This window comes from Suncus etruscus, chromosome 5, assembly GCF_024139225.1.
Source record: "Suncus etruscus isolate mSunEtr1 chromosome 5, mSunEtr1.pri.cur, whole genome shotgun sequence".
Classification (NCBI taxonomy): Eukaryota; Metazoa; Chordata; class Mammalia; order Eulipotyphla; family Soricidae; genus Suncus; species Suncus etruscus.
The window spans coordinates 91496435-91511115 of NC_064852.1; the positions used below are offsets into that span (position 1 = coordinate 91496435).

Consider the following 14681-nt stretch of genomic DNA (forward strand, 5'->3'; position numbering starts at 1 on the left):
ATCTTTTGCAGGTAAAAAGAAAGGACAGGTACATTGTAGACTAGTAAGTAAAATGATAGAACAAGTGTGATTCTGATAATTGAAATAATAACTAGGGCTGGAGTGATGATCAGCAGGTAGGAGGACACTTACCTTGTACGCAGTTGACTTGGGCTTGATCCCTAGCATTCCATATGGGCCCCTGAGCACAAACAAGAGATATTCCTGAATGCAGAGCCAAAAATAAATCCTGAGCATTGCTGGATGTGTCTCCAAAACAAAACAAAACTAAACAAAAAAATTGGCCTACAATCATGGTTGATGGCTTTTAGTGTTTAGTATATTTCTATATAATAAACATATAAGTACTCAACATATAAACTTGAGGAAGCAGAAATTTACATATATGTGTTTTATTTCACAAATTATTTATACCTAAAATCCTCTTTACAAGAGACTTAAAATTGATGCTCTAAAATATATAAAATGTGAATATAATTACCTATTCTGATCAATATGTTTGATCTTGAAAATAGTAAAAGTCAGTGTGTAAAATCCGTACACTCATTATGTCAACAAAAACAACTGGCATACGATCTGTAATCAGTACCCATCCACAAGTGCACAGCACGCACACATTCAGGTATAGAAATAATATCCCAAATTGGAGAGAAATTCAGTAAACTATTCTCTGTTGTTTTGAATTTAAGCTAGAACATTCTGTAGATGAGTAACTTGTAGGTAGCTTCTCATATTGAAATTGAAAAATACATTACTATAGAAAAGTGACTTCAGTAGCTAGTACTCAGAAGGCCATTGTTTTGTTTTAGGGCTCTGTAACCTTTTTCTTTGCATTATTTTGGTCAACTTATTAAAGGTTCTGTTTTAGCCTAAGCTTTTTTTTTTATTTATAGAAATTATAAACCCTAGTAGAAGGGCCTACTTACATGAATATACATGCTCTTGTCCTACTATCCCCCAAACTGCATGTATTTTAAACAATCATAGATTACAGATTTAAAAATGTACCATTGTTAGATGTATATAACTGATCTGATCTGAGCAGAAGATGTGTTTGTCATTCAACTCAGTAGAATAAGGAATCAGAAGGACTTCTTACTTTTATGGTTCATAAAGTTGGAGGAAATAAAAACTTAACCAAATTTTGTTTGCTTTAAAGGAATTTTTCCAAAGAGAAAATTAACAGTTTACTGAACCAGTCCTGCTAATTTATTGATTTCGTAAATATATTTTACATTCATGCATATTTAATAATATGATTACTTCTTGACATTTATTTCAGATCAGACCCCAACACCAACAAGATTTCTGAAAAACTGTGAAGAAGTGGGTTTGTTTAATGAGTTGGCAAGTCCATTTGAGAATGAATTCAAGAAAGCCTCAGAAGACGACATTAAAAAAGTATGTAAACCATGGGAAAGAAAAATACTTCTGACAGTATAAAAGCAATTTATGCCTCCTGGTTTATTATTAAAGATGCACTGTATACTTGTTATACTGCATATTTTTTATTGATCATTTTCTTAAATATTTGCATTTTAGATGCCTCTAGATTTATCCCCTCTTGCAACGCCGATCATAAGAAGCAAAATTGAGGAGCCTTCTGTTGTAGAAACAACTCACCAAGATAGTCCTTTACCTCACCCAGAGTCTACTACGAGTGATGAAAAGGTTAGACATTTATATTTATAGTAAGGAAAATAAAGTAGGAGAGAAGTTCAGTATCCCAAGTAAAATTTAATAACTTACCAAAATTTATGTTAATGTGATAAACAACAAGTAATTCAGTGTCAGTTTGTCTTACATGTAAAGCCTTACATGTATAGAAAAATTTCAGGGAAAAAAGACTTCTTTTTTTAGATTGTTAACTATGTGTGTGTGTAAGAGAGACAGAGACAGAGAAGGACAGAGAAAGAGCTGGGGAGGGGCTTGGGGGGAAAGGTATAGAATGGGACTTGGGACCATACTTGGCTGTGCTCGGGACAATCTGGCTGTGCTCAGGGGACCGTATGTGGTACTAGGAATTGAACTGGGGTCAGCCACATGTAGGCCAAGTGCCTTAATTTATGTGCTAGTGCTCCATCTTTCATTACATGAAGAAAATTTACAGGAAAAAACAATTTTAAGTACAACTTATTTTTAAAGAATATAAGTTTAAATTTTTCTGGGGGTTGCTATTTTATTTGTAGCTTCTTATATATACTGATATCTTAAGAATTCTTAAAATCTGGGACCATAGCGGTAGTACAGCGAGTAAAGTGTTTGCTTTGCACGCAGCCAACCCAGGTTCAAACCCTGGCATCCCATATGGTCCCCTGAGCCTGCTGGAAGTAATTTTTGAGTGCAGAGCCAGGACTAACCCCTGAGTGCCACTGGTTGTGACCCAAAACACAGAAACAAAACAAACAAAAGAATTCTTACAACTAAAAATGTGGGTCTGAGAGATAGTACAGAGGTTAAGGCATTTGCCTTGCTTGCTACTGCAACTGTGACAATGGTTAAAACCCTAACTCCATGCATGGTCCCCAATCCCACAAGTTGTGGCCCCTGATCATAGAGTGGACCTCCAAAAAAAAAAAAAAACAAAGTGTTTGAATATAGGATGTTTGGGCTTTTAAAGAGTTAGGCCAGTATATACTCATTCTTAGCAATATAATAGTAACTAATAGTAACTAAGATAAAGATGTTCATGACTTTAGTGAGGACCTTTTGTGATGACTTTTAAGGCTTCATTCCCAGATATGTGTTGCCCCATTTGTTGGGTCCCGTTTACTCCTTTGTTGGTTGTTTGTGTATCTGCAAAGAGCTCCCAGAATGAGAAATTGATTCCCATCCATCTCCTTGTCCACTTTTGTGGGGAGATCTTGGTAATATTTATCTGCAGCAAATAATCCAGGAGTGTTAAGGGGTAAAAGGTTGGGCGAAGAGAGTCCTTTGTCAGCCTGCTGCTAGCTCCAAAACACACCTAGAGCCAGCCAGCCAGCCAACTCCGGCAAAAGACGCTGAACACCTCCCTCTGAAACTATTTATTCACTCTCAACAGCACCCCCACCTGGAAGGTCAAGGTGGGACAACGGGCAAAGAATAATCTTATGGAAATATTTTCATATACAACAATTATACATTTTGGAAATATATACCAGGGCTATAGTGTATATTAGGTAACTGTTTTATTGTCTTGATTACTTCATAGCACATAGTGAATGTTTGTTTTGGGGAAATGTCCTGTAGGGCACATTTAAGAGGTAGGAAGTTACTTTAGAGGAAAAGACATATGTTTTTGTCCATGATATTTTAAAACCATTCCCCAATTAATGAGTTTCTGTGTTGGCAGAGGAACTGTCTGAGAAGTAGATTAACTTTTTACCTGGGGATAAATAATGTTCTATTTATTTTGTGTTTTTTTGTTTGTTTGTTTGTTTCCTGATTATAAAAGTATATTTCAGAGGCCAGGAAGCCAGCCTGTGTGGAAGTCATAAGTTTGTACCTAGCATCACATGTTCTCCACCCTACCTCCCCTCAAGAGTTAACCCTTGTGGCCCAGCTTGCATCTCTGGACCAAGCAAGTATTCCTAGCATTGGCCCTTGGTTCCCTCATTAGCACTGGGATATGGCCACTATGAAAAAGTACACTTGGGCCAGAGTGTAACTAAACTGGTAGGGCACACCCTTGAATGTTCAAGCCCTGAGTTTGATCCCTGTGGCACATGCTTTACTGGAATGTAGTCAGGGTAGTGCCTGATCATTTTTAGTGTTTAGCCATGCAAGTTTTCTGGTTCTTCAAAGTGCATGTTCGGAGTCCGGAAGATTTTTAGGAGTTATGTCACACAGCTTATAGCAAGCCCATCCTTGGTTTGATCCCTGACACATGTTCTCCTAAGCATCATCAGGTACATGGTCCAGGTGATCCCTGACATTGCAGAGAGCAAGCAGCATAGCATCCTCAGGCACTTACATTGAACCACTAACCCATTACCCAGGAAGAGTCCTTGGGCTATCTGAGCGCTACTTAAGAGCCCACCTCAAAGGTTCATTTTTGACATAAAAATTAAATACAGAAAAATAAAACCAAAAGTCACCTATTAGCTTATAATGGGGTAATAAGAATTACTAATTATTTCAAACATTTTTCTGAAATACATAAGCTAGATAGAAACAAATATACTAGTCCACTTTATATCACGCTTTAGATATTTATCATAAATGAAGGTATCATTAGGTATTTTCAGAATCATCACACTTCTGATGGTTGTACTTTATTATTTATGTATTATAACCTTTCCTATTCTTGTTAGCCTTAAAGATTGTTTCCACTATATCACAGTTATAGGAAATACTGCTAAATATGCTGTAATTTCTATTCCCCAGTTGTTTTTTTTTTTTTTTTTTGGTTCATTTGTTTTGTTTTTGGGTCACACTGGCTCAGGGGTTGCTCCTGGGCTCTGTGCTCAGAAATCTCTCCTGGCTAGCTCAGGGACCATATGGGATGCTGGAAATCGAACCACACATCTGTCCTGAATAGGCTACGTGCAAGGCAAATGCCCTAATGCTGCGATATTTCTCTGGCCCCCACACCCTGGTTTTGTGAACATTTGTATCTCTTTATACTTAACCATTTTTGTCTTTTCATTGTTGCTTTAAAACTCTTAGGGTGGGCCCGGAGAGATAGCACAGCAGCGTTTGCCTTGCAAGCAGCCGATCCAGGCAGGAACAAAGGTGGTTGGTTTGAATCCCGGTGTCCCATATGGTCCCCTGTGCCTGCCAGGAGCTATTTCTGAGCAGACAGCCAGGAGTAACTTCTGAGCACCGCCGGGTGTGGTCCAAAAACCAAAAAAAAAAAAAACAAAAACAAAACAAACTCTTAGGGTATTCCTTTTTCCTGTATTCCTCAACATTGTTGCCATGGGATAGTTCTAAGCATTTTTTTTTCCTTGATTTTCCTCATCTAGACCTATAACCAAAAGCTCTCTACATATAGATGAATCTCAGAATTAGTCTCTAGCTATAGCACCATATTTCTTGTTCTTTGTGGTGGTGTTTGGAGGTCTAAATGGGCTTTTGCATGCATGCTAGCTCTTTCACCTATCCCCGTCCCCTTATGGATTTTGTGTGTGTGTGTGTGTGCGCGCACACTTGGCAGTGCTCAGGGATTGGTTACCCCTAGCTCTAACTCAGGAAGATCATATGGAATGCTGGAAATTGAACCTGGGTCATCAAAGTGCAAGGCTAGCATCTTATTGACTATACTATTGCTCTGGCCCATCTCTAACCCTTTTTATTTTAATTTTGATTTTGAACTATACCCATCAGTGCTATAATTGCCTGAGTCACACCTGCCAGTGTTGGCACTACTCCTGGCTTTGTGGTTATTCTAGAGTTCCCAGAGATGCCGGAGATTTGGAGGGTCACGTCCCTACAATCAAATCTGAGCCTCCCTTGTGAAAAGTATGTGTTCAACTAATTGAGCCATTCTCTGATTCTTGTTTACTTGTTTATTTGTTTTTGTGGGGGGACTCACCTAGCACCTAGCAATGCTCAGTGGTTATCCCTGGCTCTTAGCTTAGAAAAGACACCAGATATTCCTCATGAGGCCATATGTTGTATTGGGGACTCCATCTGGGGTCTGTAGAATGCAAGGTAAGCACCTTACCTCTCTACTCTCTCTGGCTGAACTCTTGGTTTTTTTTAAATCAAATTTTGACTGGCTTGTAATATTCTAAATTTTTAAATGGCTTTATACTTCTATGATGTGTAAAGCCATCTAAGAGGTTTCTTACATTTTATATGGTCTTTCTACAGTTTTTCCTATCATAGTAAATTTTCTCTCCATCAGATTGTTTAAGTCAAAATTTCAAATTATTTATTTTCTTAACTCTGAAAATAGGGTAAGTCTCATCATACCCATTTACTGAATCTATCCTTTATCTGTCTTCTGTTTTCAATATCACTACTTTTGTTCAACTCATATCACCTTTCCTTTTATTGTTAATATTTTTTAATGTACCAGTAATTTTTAATTCAGATGGGTGGGGTGAGTTGGGTTCCCACCTAGAGATACTTAGGGGTTACTTCTGGCTCTGCACTCAGGAATTAACCCTTGGGTGATCATATGGAATGCCAGCGATTAATTCACATAAAAGGCAAGCATCCAATCAACAGTGTTATATCTCTCCAGCACCTCTAATTCAACTTTCTGTTTTCATCTCAATAGATTGTTATATTTTGTAATACATCATATTGCTTAGGGACTAAATCTTGAAACTTCTTTTTACAAGAAGTTTTGTAATTGTGTAAAGTGACAGATGTTAACTAGATTGACAACCATTGTATAGAGTATACAAATATTGAACACTGAAAGGAATGTTATAAGTAAAATATGCCTCAGTTTTTAAAGTATTTCACTTTTCTACTTAAAATATATCAGTACTGGGGCCGGAGAGATAGCATGGTGGTAAGGCGTTTGCCTTTCATGCAGAAGGTCATCAGTTCGAATCCCGCTTCCCATATGGTTCCCCGTGCCTTCCAGGAGCAATTCTGAGCATGGAGCCAGGAGTTTCCCCTGAGCACTGCCGAATGTGACCCAAAAACCACAAATATATATACATCAGTAGTTTAATGTTATACTTAAAGTAATTTAAACTTCTTTTCATGTCTGATCTGGATTTGTCTATCCAACCAATCTTATTTCTGCTGTATTTATAAGATAGTCAAGCCTTTTCTTTTCTCAAAGACATTACTCCAGATATTACTTAAATTATCCTATACTGGTTTCTTTATTCTTTTTTTTTTTTTTTTTTTTTGGTTTTTGGATCATACCTGGCATTACTTCTGTCTTTGTACTCAGAATCACTCCTAGTAGGCTCAGAGGGACCATATGGGATGTCAGGATTCGAACCACCATCTGTCCTAGGTTGGCTGCATGCAAGGCAAGCACCCTACCATTGTGCTATCTTTCTGGCCCCTCTCTATTCTTTTTTTTGTGTGCGTGCCACACCCGATAATGCTCAGGGGTTACTCCTGGCTATGCGCTCAGAAGTCGCTCCTGGCTTGGGGGACCGTATGGGACACCAGGGGATCGAACTGCAGTCTGTCCTAGGCTAGTGCTGGCAAGGCAGACACCTTACCTCTAGAGCCACCGCGGCCCCCCCCCCCCCTTATTCTTTTATAATCAGTTCAGATGCTTTTTTTTTTTTTTTTGGCTTTTGGGCCACACTCAGTGATGCTCGGGTTACTCCTGGCTATGTGCTCAGAAATCACTCCTAGTTTAGGGAATCATATGGGACACCAGGTAATCAAACCAATGTTAGTCCTAGGTTAGCGCGTGCAAGGCAAACACCCTGCTGCTTGCACCACCACTCTGGCTGATGCTTTTTTCTTTTTCTTTTTTGCCAGAAAACTCATTCATTTAGAGATACTAACTTTAAACTACCCCAGTTAATCTGTAATGATTTATTATGTTGACTGTTAGTAATCTGACTTATTACAATCTAATATTATTTTACTTGCTCTCATTTCCCTTTCATTCTTGAGAGCATATTATAAGTATTATACATTCTAAGTTAAATTATAAATTTTATTGAATAAATGAAGTTCTAGTATTGATTGGTATTAGTTTATATTCCGTGACTATAGGAGTCTGATAGTGAACAGTAGCACAAGTTCAATAAGATGAAAAAGTAGACACTGCTTTTAAAGTAAAACGTTAAAGAATGCTGATTAAGGCACTTCATCTCTGTTTTCTTTCATTTTTTTTATTTTTGGTTTTGGATCACTCCCAGCAACAGTTGGGTTATTCCTGGCTCTGCACTCAGAAATTATTCCTGGCAGTCTGGGGGACCATATGGGATGCTGGAGATTGAACCTGGGTGGGCCCTATGCTAGGCAAATGCCCTAGCTGCTATGTTATCGCTCTGGCCCTTAATCTTCTAATTCTGTTTTGTGAAAGTATAAGTCTTGGTTGATTCACCAAATCTCTTTTCTTGTAATTTAGCCATCTCCCCCAAAGTTAGTTATTTTACATTCAAGACATTAGTAATACTACCTTCGAAGCTAAGAACACATTAATTTGTCTTTTTTGGGGTGTGTGTGTGCGGGGGACTACACTAGGAGTGTACAGTGGCTACTCCTTGCATAGTGCTTGAGGTTACTCCCAGTAGTGCTTAGGATCATGTGATTGAACTTAGACCTTCAGCATGCAAAAAAGCATGTGCACTAGTCCTTTGAGCGATCGACTCCTAGTCCTTGATTTTACTTAAAAAAAAAATTCTCTTGAATTTGTATCAGTCGTAACATTAACATTTATTAAAAGACCTGAAGACACTGAAAATACCATCATTATAGTATGAAACTATATAATTTTATATCCCACTCTCACTAATACTCAAGTCAAGCAGGAACAATCAACCAGGAAACAAGCCATGAATGAAAGGGTGTACCAAGTGAGCCTTCTGGGCTCTCCAGCTTGATTGAGGCCCAATGCACATTTTTCATTGCACTTTTGGTATATCAGAGACATACCAGTAACATTGTGAGATACAAAACAAGTTTCAACAAATTCATAAAGATTGAAATCACATCTGCTACCTTTTCAGATTTTGATATTCAGAACTAAAAATCAACCGTAAAGAGAAGACTAGAAAATGTTAATGTGCGTCTAGACTATAAGCAATATGCTACTGAGGGGCTGGAGCGGTGGCACAGTTTGTTTGCCTTGCACGCAGCTGACCTAGGATGCAGTTCCATTCCCCCAGCGTTCCATATGGTCTCCAAGCCAGGAGCAATTTCTGAGCACATAGTCAGGAGTAACTCCTGAACGTCCCCGGGTTGCCCCCCCCCAAAAAATAACATGTTACTGAATAATTATTAGTGAAGTTAAAGAGGAAATGTTTCCAAGACATAGCAATCAAAATATAGTTCAGCAATCAAACTAATAAGGGGTCCACAGCAGCATCATTTATATGAGGGAAACCAGGAAAAAAATCTTAATCTTACCTCAGTTGGAAGAAGCCCCCCCCCCAAAAAAAAGGAAACCCAAAAACTAGTCAGTAGAAAGAAGGAAGTCATAAAAATTAGATTAGAAATGAGTCAGAACTCAGACACTTCGAGTGATCAATTAAAGTAAGATTCGATTCTTTGCAGGAATATGCAAAATGACCTGTCCCTTATTTCTAAGCTAAGAAAAAGGAAAGAGAAGCCAATAAATATTATTAGAACTAAAATAGGAAAGGGCCCAGGGGTAACTGGCAGAAATTTCCTGACCTGTAAGTTGAGTTAGAAAACCCAGTGTTGATTGCATGCATTGAGTGCTGTCCCGGAAGCTCTTACTGTTGGGATCCCCAGCACTACCATTAAATGTAGGATTCCTAGCACAATGCAGCCAGGAGTGCACAACCCTCAGTGAGTTACACAGTTAAAAAATGTGTGAATACCACCATAACCTCTTGACAGACATTTTAAGCAAAGTGTACTTGGGCATCACAAGCGAAAGTTATGGGGCACATGGTGAGTACCACACCTTAGTGTGTGACTTTCACATCGAACTGTGTGAATTGCACAACCAAAAGTGTGTGTAGCTCCAGTCATTAAAGCAGCACAGGGAAGGGGAAGATGGAAGGGGAGAAGTGGCAGCAGCACCACACAATTGACTAGTATTTTTTAATTTCGTTGTCTTATTTCATTATTAAATAGGAAGTACCATTGGCACAAACTGCACAGCCCACATCAGCTATCGTTCGTCCAGCATCATTACAGGTTCCTAATGTTCTGCTTACAAGTTCAGACTCAAGTGTGATTATTCAACAGGCCGTACCTTCACCAACCTCAAGTACTGTAATCACCCAGGCACCATCCTCTAATAGGCCTATTGTGTAAGTGGTTTGGGCCTGTCATTTTAACTATTTAGAGCTGTTACATTTTCTTACTTTTTTGTTTTGTTTTGTTTTGGGCCAAAGACAATGATGATCCGGGTACTCCTGCCTCTGTTCTCAGGAATTACTCCTGGCAGTTCTTGGGTATTGAACCCACGTTAGCTGCATGCAAGGCAAGAGCCCTACCTTCTTGTACATTAATTACTTTATTTCTGAAAAAAAATCCAATAAATTAAAAATAGTCAAAAATTAATTTAAAAATGAATTAAAAACAAAATGAATTTAGAGTGGTTTTTTTTTGGTGATGTTTTACATAAAACACATTTTTCTTTTAGAGACACTTTTTAGTTCTTACAGGTTAATTCTTGAGCTTTCTGTAAAGATTTTTCTCATTTAACATTTTGGAGAATATCCTATGTAAATCTTTAACTTGCATTTTTTTTCCTTTTTTCACTTTATATATTATGCATTTAAAATGCAGTTTAAAATAAAGTTCGCTATTGCTTTGCAGTGATAAGATACTCTTAACTATATAATAATAGGAATAAAAATACTTTCATATTTTTCAGATAATTATTCCATTTCTTTAATTTTGTTTTTTTCCCTTAGTCCTGTACCAGGCCCATTCCCCCTTCTGTTACATCTTCCTAATGGACAAACCATGCCTGTTGCTATTCCTGCATCAATCACAAGTTCTAATGTGCACGTTCCAACTGCAGTTCCAGTAAGTTTGAAATGTAGACATTGGGGGGAGGGGTGGTGATAGGGCGGGAGTGCCACTGCTGGTGCTCAGGGACTATACCGGGTCATGCCTGCCAGGCTTGCAAAACATGAACTTCAGCGTGTTGAGCTATCTCTCTCACCCCAAATTTCATATGTAAAGTCTCCAGAGGGGCCAGATAAGTAGTATAGCAGGTAGGGCATTTGCCTTGTATCAAGCCGACCTGGATTGTCCTAATTACCATTACATATGGCCCCAAAACCCTGGGGTGGGTGGAGTCTTCATGATTTCTTAGCAAAGGCCAGGTATAAGCCCTGAGCATCACCAGTTGTGACCCAAGGAACACAAAAACAAACAAACAAAAAATTCTTCATAGCCAAACTGATGTTGTAAGCAGAGGAACCTTAGGACTCTGATTGGCTTATGGAACTGTATTTGTAGTGAGTAATAGTTAATCATTTGTAGTTTTCACATTACTATATAAATTGATGGAAAATATATTTCTTTCCTCCAGAAAATTATTTTACTCATTCAGTTCCTTTAGATTTGATTATAATTTGTATAATTCAAATGCTAACACTACCTTTTTGTGTGTGAGTGCCTGGGATCAAACTCAGCTCAGATGGTTGCTCCATCACTGAGCCATATTCTGACTTTAAACCTAAGTTTTGCTTTTCACTCATTTCACTTTGTTTTGTTACTGCTGTTACTGCCTGAATAGGGGTTACACATGCTTGTTTGAGGTGCTTGCTCTTTTGGTTGTGGTTCTAAGAGTCACAAATCTGGGCTGTGGTACTTGGCAGAGGTTACTTTATGTTCTTTAGTTGTAGAGCTTTCAGATGTGTTCACTACAAAGAATTTAGATATTTTAGAAAAGCAAAATACATTGTTGACATTTTTCTTATTACTGATTGTCACAGGTTTTGACATTCTTTCAAAAATTAAATGGAATTATAACACATCTTAGAAATTTTGCGAGACTATCTTTATAGGAGAAATCCTTTGAAGAATGAACTTGTAGTGCCAGAGAGGTAGAGCAGCAGAAATAATGTTTGTCTTGCATGTGACTGACCTAGGTTCAATCTTAGTGCTTCCATATGGTCCTCTGAACACAGAGCCAGGAGTAAGTACTGAGTACTGCCCGGTATAACCCCCAAACCAAAAATAAAATAAAAACAAAAATTGAGGGTAGGCTGATGTTTCTAAGGAACTTGACATTTTTGAAGACAGATTAACTTTGAAGAATAATTTAAGAATAATAGGATTTTTTAAGCCTTTTCCTTCTCTTTTTTTATTGTTTGATTTTAATTCTATTACCTAGTGGTGCTTAGAGCTTTCTCCTGGCTCTTTGGTCAGGGAACTCTGTGGATGCTGGTAATCAAATGCAGATTGACTGTGTGCAGGGCAAGCGTCTTACCCACTATTACTATCTATTCAGCCCCAAGACCAATTGAATTAGTTATAATAGTGTTTTCTGCTTCATCAGTCTCAAGTCATTTTATGGCCGTTATGCAAAGTGCCAATATTTTAAAATACATTCTCTAGCAGGTTTTTTGTTGTTATTGTTGTTTTTGTTTGTTTTTGTTTTTGGTTTATGGGTCACACCTAGTAGCACTCAGGGATTACTCCTGGCTCTACCTCAGAAATCTTTCCTGGCAGGCTTGGGGGACCATATGGGATGCCGGGATTTGAACCACTGTCCTTTTGCATGCAAGGCAAACGCCCTATCTCCATGCTATATCTCTGACCCCTCTATTTATGTATTTATTTATTTATTTATTTATATTTTGGTTTTTGGGCCACACCCAGTGACGCTCAGGGGTTACTCCTGGCTATGCGCTCAGAAGTTGCTCCTGGCTTGGGGGACCATATGGGACGCCGGGGGATCGAACCGCGGTCCTTCCTTGGCTAGCGCTTGCAAGACACCTTACCTCTAGTGCCACTGCGCCAGCCCCTCTTTATTTTTTAATTAAATTTCTTTTTTTAGACACTGGTTTACAGAGTTGTTCATAATACAATTATTCTTTTTTTTTTTTTTTTTTTTGGTTTTTGGGCCACACCCGGCGGTGCTCAGAAGTTACTCCTGGCTGTCTGCTCAGAAATAGCTCCTGGCAGGCACAGGGGACCATATGGGACACCGGGATTTGAACCAACCACCTTTGGTCCTGGATCGGCTGCTTGCAAGGCAAACGCCGCTGTGCTATCTCTCCGGGCCCATAAGACAGTTATTCTTGCCATTCAATATTCCAAAATCAATTCCACCAATTCCCTCTACCCTGGTTATCAGTCTCCCAATATACTCAAAGCCTGCCCTTTAGTAGGTATGAATAATTTGTTTAATATTGCTTGATACAACTAAATATTAATGGAATGCCTAGCAGTTATTTCTTAATCTCTCTCTCGTAGCTTGTTCGACCAGTCACCATGGTGCCTAGTGTTCCAGGAATTCCAGGTCCTTCTTCCCCTCAACCAGTCCAGTCAGAAGCAAAAATGGTAAGGTTTTACTCTCTGAATGTCTCTAGCTTATTTAAATTTTTTTTCAGTTAAAATTTAAATGTCGGGGCTGGAGAGATAGCATGGAGGTAAGGCATTTGCCTCTCATGCAAAAGGTCGGTGGTTCAAATCCTGGCATCCTATATAGTCTCCTGAGCCTGCCAGGAGTGATTTCTCAGCATAGAGCCAGGAATACCTCCTGAGCGCTGATGGGTGTGACCCAAAACCAAAAAACAAAAACAAAAAAATTTAAATGTCAAAAAAACCCAAAAAAGCGAACAAAAAATGGGGGCTGGAACGATAGCTAGCGGTAGGGTGTTTGCCTTGCATGCGGCCAACACAGGATAGATCCCGATTTGATACCCAGCATTCCATATGGTTCCCCACTGCCTGCCAGGAGCAATATCTGAGCACAGAGCCAGGAATAATCCCCGAGCGTTGCTGGTTGTGACCCAAAAAACAAAAGTAAACAAAAAATAGTTTTTAAATGTATAATTTAGATCATGCTTCATAAAATTTTAGATTGTATAATACTATAGAAAAATTTTGGGAAATGAAATTATGAAAAGAAATGTTTCTATTATCATACTGACCCTAGTTACTGATACCTTATTCTTTTTGTTTTGTTTTGTTTTGTTTTGGGGTCACACCTGGCAGCATTCAGGAATTACTTCTGGCTCTGCTCAGAAGTTGCTCCTGGCAGGCTCCGGGGTGCATATGGTATGCCGGGATTCAAACCATCGTTTGTCCTATGTTGGCCGAGTGCAAGGCATATAAATGCCTTACCGCTGTGCTATCGCTCTGGCACCACTAATACTTTATTCTTAACATTAATTTATTGATTTCTGACTAACATTTGTTTTGTCACAAATGGCACCGCTCAGGTGTTACTCCTGGCTCAGGAAATCACTCCTGGCAGGCGGGGGAGCGGGGGGTGGGGGGGACCACATGGAATGCGGAAAACCAAACCCAGTCGCTTCCTGGGTCTGCCACATGCAAGGCAAACACCTACCGCTGTGCTGTCAGGTCCACTGACTGACTTTTTAAAATAAACCCTCCTCCTAGTGAAGGATAGGAATATTACAACTGAAACTAGTGCTGAGTGTTTTTAAATAGTACATATTAGTAGAACAGTATAAGCAACAGTTCTAATAAAGTATATAATAAACATTTCTTTTCATTTGTAATGAAGCCCCTATTTTTGCATTGCTTCAGGCATTAAAACTTAGTATTTCTTTTTTGTGTGTGTGTGTGTGTGTGTTTTTTGGGTCACACCCGGCAGTGTTCAGGGGTTATTCCTGGCTCCAGGCTCAGAAATCGCTCCTGGCAGGCACAGGGGACCATATGGGGCACCGGGATTTGAACCGATGACCTCCTGCATGAAAGGCAAACGCCTTACCTCCATGCTATCTCTCCGGCCCCAAAACTTAGTATTTCTATTTAAAGATAAGCTATATTAAGAATCAGAAAAGGTATTTTTAATACTATTGTTGTTTGCTACTATAATATTGTTACTTTTAGCTGTTTTAATTTTCTCATCGGTAAGAGAAATTATACTTACTCTGGGTTCTCTGAGTCCCAAATTTTTTAAGCTTTCTGAT

The 14681-nt window shown here is 38.8% G+C and overlaps 1 protein-coding gene across 2 annotated transcripts in view; it reads left to right on the plus strand.

Moving 5' to 3' along the window:
- Positions 1 to 14681, plus strand: part of ATF2 (activating transcription factor 2) — a 64799-nt gene that overhangs the window by 18630 nt on the left and 31488 nt on the right. Inside the window, exons 5-9 of one of the 2 annotated variants that reach the window (XM_049773435.1) lie at positions 1283 to 1401; positions 1543 to 1671; positions 9688 to 9866; positions 10476 to 10590; positions 12994 to 13080. In XM_049773435.1, coding sequence (XP_049629392.1) covers positions 1283 to 1401; positions 1543 to 1671; positions 9688 to 9866; positions 10476 to 10590; positions 12994 to 13080 — 629 coding nt within the window. The remainder of the gene's footprint in view (positions 1 to 1282; positions 1402 to 1542; positions 1672 to 9687; positions 9867 to 10475; positions 10591 to 12993; positions 13081 to 14681) is intronic. The other variant, XM_049773436.1, reaches the window with a different exon arrangement.